We start from the raw sequence: 8,117 nt of genomic DNA on the forward strand, positions 1-8,117 counted from the left end.
GACTGACACAATCCAACTGTAGCAGCTGTTTGTTCCTCCTGTAAGATACTGTTATGTCAGACATAGCATTATGTCTGCCCTTTGAGCCCTGAGGACTGGTCCAAGCTCTTTATTCGTATGAGCATATTTAAGCCTCTATGGAATGCTAAGGGGCAGGTATTACTTTCTCTCCTTTACAAATGGAGCACCTGGGGCCCTGAGAAATTAAATATCTTGCTCAAAACCAAGAAACTGGCATGTGTCAAGGCTCGGGATAAACCAGTCAGGCAGCCTCAGGGGCTTTGCCTTTAAGAGGCAAGCTTTCCTGGCTCTCACAAGACAGTGCTTTACCCCATGGGACCTCAGAATCCACACTTGGCTCTATTCAAAGGGCCTGGGGTCTTGCAAGGAGAGGAGAGGAGAGGAGAGGAGAGGAGAGGAGAGGAGAGGAGAGAGGAGAGAGGAGAGAGGAGAGAGGAGAGAGGAGAGAGGAGAGAGGAGAGAGGAGAGAGGAGAGAGGAGAGAGGAGAGAGGAGAGAGGAGAGAGGAGAGAGGAGAGAGGAGAGAGGAGAGAGGAGAGAGGAGAGAGGAGAGAGGAGAGAGGAGAGGAGAGGAGAGGAGAGGAGAGGAGAGGAGAGACCAATTGTGGCAAAGCAGGACTTGATTTGAGTAACACCAGCAAGAGGTCATGCCTCTGAGTGAAGATGCTTACAGAAATGCTGGGCTGGAACTGGGATAGCCCAAGGACAGTGGCTAAAATGGGAGGCTACTGTGTGGGCACCAAGACTGCAGCCTTGTCAGCTGGGCTGATAGGCATGGACTCCACGTCACAGGCATCGAGAATGGCTGAGCTGCAGCAGCAGAATGGCATGGCCCACATTGCCTGCTGGGAGCATTTCTCTCAGGAGAAATGCAGGTGAAGGATTCAGAGAAGGAGAATTTGACTCTTCCCTTTGAAGCCATGATGATAAGGGTGGGGATCGCTATGAGGCAATGATACAAGTCACTTCTTGTCTCACCACAGGACCAAACGATACAGTCCAAGAGGATGTTTCCCACAGCCTACCAGCCAAGACAGATGTGAGCTGTCCAGCCTTTTTATTCAGTGATTTACTGGGTGGTATCTTTTCCCTCATAACACATTTGTGAAGTTTCCAAACTTTAAAACAAACAAACAAACAAAGACTTACTCCATAATCCAGACTAGCCTGGAACTCACAGCAGTCTCCTGCCTCAACCTTCTGTGTCCTGGGATTTCAGGTGTGCACCACCCACCATGCCTCTTGACCACAGCTGTTTCTATTCTCCCCAGACAAGCTCACCAACCAGAGCTGTCCGTTGCTGGTGGATCCTCATGGATTAAATCTTGTGACTGGAGATACATGCAGACAGAAACCAGCTGGCACCCCATTATTTAATAATAGATTCTCCCTTAGGGCATTTTCCTTAAACATCAGATTATTTAGGTAAAAAAAGAGAAAACACAAACATTTCTCTTGAAGCATTGCTAAGCTGTGTTTCATCGGCATTCATGCCTAGATTCTATTCAAATTAGCCAAATGTGGTCTTGGTGATAGCTTACTGCCTCAAGACCACAGCAGGACACAAAGCTCAACCCCGGAATTTTAGAAGAAAAGCTCCCCCTCTCCAACCCTGTGGCTCCTTCAGTTCTCAGAGTCAAAAATGGGCATCACCTAGAGCATTTTAACCCATCCCTTCTAAATCTTAGGATTCCATTGTGGCAACTTACTTTTATTAGAAAAAAATTTCCACCCCAGTCACACTTAGCTTTCCTGACTCACCCAACAACACTGTGTACCTCTGATCCTGTCTGCTGTCCTCCACCCCACCCCCACTCTTCATCTGATGCATTGCTACCTACTCCTCTGACATTCTGCACAGACAACAGCCCCTCAAACAAGTGACCAATGCTGGGCTAGGCACCAGCCACACTGCTGCCATTTGTTTTCTTTAATACTCTTCTGAAAGGCTGAGGCACTAGATGTCAGGTAAGGCAGGTCCCTCTCAGACGCTAATGTGGGGCCTGGCCCATGGAAGATGCCTGCTCAATGTCTATATGAGCCGGGGCTAAGAAGCAGATCTTCCAACTCAACGTGAGTAAGAACAGGGTATCCAAGCTACAGAGACTAGATGGGTAGTTCCAAACCGCTGCCCATTTTCTGGCCTGGGGACTCAAATTTCCCTGTAAAATGGGAGTTGTTAAACTGGTTGGACTTTGAGAGATTTCCCAACTCCAGCACTTGCTCAAATCACTTGGCTGCCAATGGGCAGAGGTGAACTTCAATGTGGCTTGATTCTCAATGTGGTTCAAGCTCATCCATCAAACATGTGGTGACACCTTGACTAGTAAGCACTAACTAAAAACTGCTACAATTCTCTCTTGTCAAGACTGGACCCAAGGGAAAACACACCTGGTCAAGAGCACAGGCTAGGATACCACTTAACTCTGCATTTGAAAAAGAACCTAGCAACTTGTCTGTAAAGCAGCCCCTGCCGTGTGTGTGTGTGTGTGTGTGTGTGTGTGTGTGTGTGTGTGATGTTTGTACATGTGCATATTTGTGTGCTCAGATACATATTTGCATATGCATGTGGAGACCAGAGGGCAACCTCAGATGTGGCTCCTGAGGAACCACTCTCACCTTGGTTTTTGAGGCAAGCTATCTCACTGAACCTAGAGCTCACGGATTGTGCCAGACAACTGTCCATCAAGCACAGGGATCCTCAGGTCTCCGGCTTCCCAGTTTGAGAATTGCAAGCATACACCACAAAGCCTGCCATTTGATGTGGGTACTGCAGATTGAGTTTAGGTTCTCATGCCTGCATGGCAAGCCCTTTGCCAACTGAGCCAGCTCAAAGCATACTCTTAGAGAATTCCTCCAAACCATATAAGAAATACATGTTTGCTGTTGTTTGTTTGGGACAGGGTCTCACTAAGTCATCCTGAATGGTCTGGAACTGCTATGTCGATAAGGCTGGCCTTGAGCTCAGGGATCCACATTCTTGGCCTCCAGAGTGCTGGGATTAAAGCTGTGTGGCAGCGTGTTCAGCTAGAATCTCACTATGTAGCACAGGCTGGCCTTAAATTTACAGTCCTCCTGCCGTAGCTTTCTAAATGCTAGGATTAGAGGTGTGTACTACTATGCCCAGATAAAAATAACTTTTCTTTTAATAACAAACAAACAAAAAGACCTAAAGGTATCCATTTGTTTTTCTACCTAATACAGAACCAAACAACAGAAAACTAAGTGACCTAAAATGAACATAAAGCCCGCCTTCTGCATCGCCCAATAGTGTAGGAGGAGAACATTAACATGGCCCAATTGGGTGAGTTTTCTATCCACAGGGCGTTGCTGAAAGCCACTCTGTGGGGCTTGCCTGGTGCTGGTGTGGTCTGTGAGATCCTGAGGAAAGCCTTGCAGAAAGGCTAGCAAGCTAGGCTCATCCAGAACTGCCAGTTCGGGTGTGCATGAGGTCCTCTTCAGCATGGAAGCGTCAGGGCAAGGGCTGCTGACCTAGCTCAGGGCTGTAAGACTCAGTTCTCAAAACAAGCTGGGAACAGTGCTTCTTCGGAGTCTGTGAAGTCCCACAGTGCCGAATGTGACAACCTACAATGTTCAAGGCAGCCTGCAGTTTTGCCCAGACACAGTACAGGGAGCCTGCTTTCACCTCCGGAGGAGGATGTTGGAGAATGTGAGGTCAGTTTTAACCCCATGGGTCTTAAACACCTACGCATCGTCAGCACTGTTCTAATGTTGATATTATTCTGATTATTCTCCTGCTCCAACCTCCCCGGTGAACTCTGAGGCTGAGTATTCCTCTGTATAATTAGCCCTCCAATCATCCCATGTCTAAAACTGACTCCTGGTCTCCTTCTAAACTGCTCAGTATTAAGTCATTTCTTAAAAAAAAAATGCTGGCTCCTTCCTTCCTCAAGTTCAGCGTTTGTGCCTTTGGGTCATCAGCAATCCTCTCCCTCCCTCCTTCCCTTCTCTAGTCAGCATACCTCGATGACTCTACCTTTAGCATACAGATGCACCTTGACTTATCACAGGATAATGGCATAACAATCCCATGGTGAGTAGAAAATACCATATCGTAAGCTAAAAACGCAGTTGATACACCCATCCTACTAAAACTCATTGCTTAGCAACAGAGAACACATAGAATATTCATTTACCTGTATAGCGCCACACATGGCTGATAAAAGATCAAGATTCACAGCTCAAAGTAGTTTTGCCAAATGAAAGCCACTTCTGTGCCTCATAAAGCCAAAACATGGTTAGTTCAGTCATCCAAAGTCAGAGACCCTGAATCTGACACTTGTAACCACCATCCCCGCTAAGCCAAGCCTGAGCCACTTCTTCTTAGATCTAAGCACCTTCTATCTACCAGGCCAGCCAGCTGCTGCTCTCTCACTTCTGGCCATCTCATTTCCAAACTCCAGCCACCTGACTCTTAGGCAACTGAAGCCAGAGGGTGCCACATAGCTACTTGCCATCGCCAGGCAAAGCTAGTTTCCACTAAGGGTTTCACGCCCTTTATGATGTGAGCTTCTACCCCTTGCTTGCCTTGCTTCTTTAGCGTACACTTGGCTGTTTGCTCTTCATCAAAGAAGCTTAGATGAACTATGCATCTCCGCAGAATCTTTCCCCCCAAACATCCACACAACCACTCTCTACTTAAAGTTTCTGTTCAGTTTCTTCTTCATATGTATTGACCTTTGACCCCGTGCCCCTTAAAATGGTGGTCTCCTCTGTCGTCTCATGACCTTAGAGCCTTCTCTGCTTTGAACGTCTGCATTGCATTAGCTACCGTTTAACCCTTAGAGTTTCGTTTCCTTCTCCTTTCTTACTAGTATGTAAAGCGTCATGAATGTGTTTTATAAAGCTACATAGCCTAGTCTGGCCTCGAACTTTTGATCCTGCCTCAGCCTTCCAGGTGCTGGAATTACACTCATGTACCAGTGTGCCTGGCTAACACAGAGATTTTGGACTATTTGGTTCCTAACTGTATCCATGTATCCAAAAAGGAAATTGACAATACAAAGGAGGTGATATATATATATATATATATATATATATATATATATATATATATTAAAGGAATGTTCCGTTGGCTTTCTAAAACAATAGATGGATCCTCTCCAGATGAGAAACTACCCATATTTCTCTTTGGGTTCTTCCCCTTCATCTTTCTGAGCAGAGGAAGACGTGCACTGGCTTTTCTTGTTCTGTAAAATGTTACTAGGAAGCAAATACGTCCTTTGGTACTTTTTGTACATCCTGTCTGCTCTGCTGGAGTAATTAATTCTTGCTCGTGCTGCCTGGCTTATTGCCGGCTCCCAGGAGCTATGATTCACCCACCTGAGCCTAGGCCCTAGCCCTGCTCTGACTGGCGGTGCCATACCATGTAGCAATAATGTACTGTCCTTCAGCTTCTTCACCTAAAAACCCCAGGGACAATGACCTCCAGGTCTTTGTCCCATCAGGTTGATAAGCAGAAGTGGTGGTGGGCAGTTCGGATCCTGGCTAGCCAGAGAGGGCAGAATGTAAATGCTTTGCTTTGCTTTGCTTTGCTTTGCTTTTTTCTGAATCCACAAGGATCAGTTCAGCCTGGCAAGTTGCCAACTCGAAGAAGGTCCCAAAAGTTGACCAATAGAGGTTGACATGGCGACACATGCCTGTAATTCAAGCATTTAAAAGGTTGAGGCCAGTCTGGGCTGTAAATCGAGACCCTTTCTAAATAAAATCATTTCCCCCACCCCACTAAAAGTAGTAGTTTCTAAACATGGTAGCACCACAAATGGGCTGGAACTGGGGTTCTTGGCTCCCCCTTTCCAAACCTCAACTAACTGAATGGTGTGAACCACCAGAGATACCAGTGTTGCCAGAGATGCAAGCACCCCTTTAAAACTCCAGAGCAATCCTTGCCAGCCACAGATGAACGAATCCACCATCCTGACTGTAAACCAAACATCTGGGTGGGAAGTAACACAATTTCAGTAAATTGTAAATAACTTGTTCCCAAATATGTAATAGAGACATGGCACAACATGCTTGTATGTATCTGTGAAATGCAAGTCACTAACAGAACAGCAGGGCAAGGACTAGAAGGGATGGGGTTAGCCAGGCAAAATCTCTGACTATGCTAACAGCATTCAGCCGATCGAAGCCATTCAAACCCTCGCGTTGCTTTTGTCAAAACCAAAATCCTCCAGTGTCCCCCTGTGTGGCTCAGACTGGCTTTAGCCTTTCAACACCCCAGCCTCTGGAGCTACCGCAAGCCTGGGCTCTGTTTTTTCATGCACCTTCGGTCTCACTGAAGTGAGATAGATCCCTAGGGCTCAAGGGCATTAGCACTTTTGCCCCAGCCCACAGAGTTCTTAGGGAACAGCGATGTAAAAAATGCCTCAGGGCATATCACTTACTACGAGGCCACCTTTTCCCAGAGTCATACTCTGTCCTTGAACCTGGACACCCATCTGCCACCGCAGAGGCCGGACAGAGAAGGAAAGTCAACAATGAAGTGATAGGCACTTGAACTGTGCCCTGAGTTAGAGAGAGCTCCTCCGGTTCTGTAGAGACAGAGGACACAGGCTGCCTGAGCAAGGCCAGCATGCCAGTTTCATAGCGGGACAACCTGACATGTTTGGCCCGGCCCAGGGCACACTGGCAGCTCTTTCCCTAGAGCTTCCTCCTTTGGAAGGAACTAAAGTTCGCAAGATTACAGCTCACACGCGAGCGGGTGCCTTACCTCCTCCATTGTGGTCCTCCTAGGCAGCGACTGGGAGACAATGCCAGCTTCCCAGAGTTGGATCCTGGGACCAACAATGCTCTCGCCTCCGCCCGCCAGCTTGCAGTCACTTCGCCTGTCCCGGAGGAGCTGGAGCCCGGGCTCCTCACCTGCTCCACCTGGGCTGTGGCTCCTCCCTCTCTCGGGTGGGCGGGCCTCCATCCTGCCAGCCGGACCTGCTGCATAGGGGTAAGGGCCGGTGTGTGGGCAGAAGGCCACTGGTGCCGGGCTTCCGTGCCATCACTCCCTTTGCACCGGTTTCACTTTGTGCCTGAGTCGGGTCCTCTCCCATCACATCCCATCTGGGGGAGTTTCTGAGAACTGAGTACATCTTGTCCCTAAAGTTAGACTGAAAAAAAAAAAAAAAAAAAAAAAAAAAAGCTCAGGACACTGTGATCTCCTTTAGTGAGCGCTCTCGCCCAACTCCGCCCCTGCTGATGGCTACTTAATTTCACAAAAGCTGCTCAGGGCTCTGAGAAAAGAAAGCTCTTCAGTGTCGCTAAGCTGGCAGGTGCGTTTAATGGGGGCTGTGAGAGGAAGCTGAAATAAATTACACCCGTTTTTAAAGACAGGCATGGTCGCGGTGTTTTAAGACATGAATCCCTTTAGCTCTTACAAGTAGCCCTGGAATCAAGTTCAGCTGTCCTCCTTTTAGAAGGGCACGAACTGGAACTTGGGGAGAGGGCCTTAACTAGCTCAGAGTTATGCTGGTAGGATGCTGAAGGAAAGGATCTCTGATGGGCAATAACTCCGGGTTCTGATTTCTTTGCTGTTTCCTGCCTGAGCTGATCCTGGCTGGAAACCCAAACTTCAGTTCCTAGATTTGGGGTGGGGGTGGGGGTGGGGCAGCAGATCTCCCACTTGTCGTGGGGATTGGAGGTGGGCAGGTGAGCGTCCTGTGCTCTGATTTATATAAGGCCCGTTGAGTTTCATTGCTTTTTATGGACTAAATAAAAATGTTTTTTGTTTGTTTGTTTGTTTGTTTGGTGCAGGTTCTCCTACTCAAGATGCCTTCAAAGTCACTTTATAACTTGGAATGCCTCCAACCAAATCATTATTGTTGTCTTCTCTGTATATAGCCCTGGCTATCCTGGCTATCACTGTGTAGACCAGGTTGGCCTCAAACTCACAGAGATCCATTTGCCTGTGACTCCCTAGTGCTGTGATTTAAGGCATGCACTACCATGCCTGGCTTTCAAAGTCTTAAAAAAAGGTCCATAACCCTAGGCCATCGAGGCGTCCCTGAGAAGCTGCAACACTGAGAGGGCAGTGAAAGTGTGCTGACTGCCACACAACACCCACTGTTGGGTAGGCTGGACATGGGA

General features: G+C 47.7%; 1 protein-coding gene across 2 annotated transcripts in view; it reads right to left on the reverse strand.

Annotated features, from left to right (window-relative positions):
• Fyb2 (FYN binding protein 2) overlaps positions 1–7,022 on the reverse strand; it is a 114,616-nt gene extending 107,594 nt beyond the window's left edge. The window contains exon 1 of one of the 2 annotated variants that reach the window (XR_015047336.1): positions 6,754–7,022. Coding sequence is in view for 1 of the 2 variants with exons in the window: in XM_021159645.2 (XP_021015304.1) it covers positions 6,754–6,954 (201 nt within the window). In the remaining variant the exon portion in view is untranslated. The remainder of the gene's footprint in view (positions 1–6,753) is intronic. The other variant, XM_021159645.2, reaches the window with a different exon arrangement.
• Positions 7,023–8,117: the final 1,095 nt, after the last annotated feature.

Source organism: Mus caroli, unplaced genomic scaffold, assembly GCF_978045245.1.
Source record: "Mus caroli unplaced genomic scaffold, Mus_caroli_1 scaffold_6, whole genome shotgun sequence".
Taxonomy (NCBI): Eukaryota; Metazoa; Chordata; class Mammalia; order Rodentia; family Muridae; genus Mus; species Mus caroli.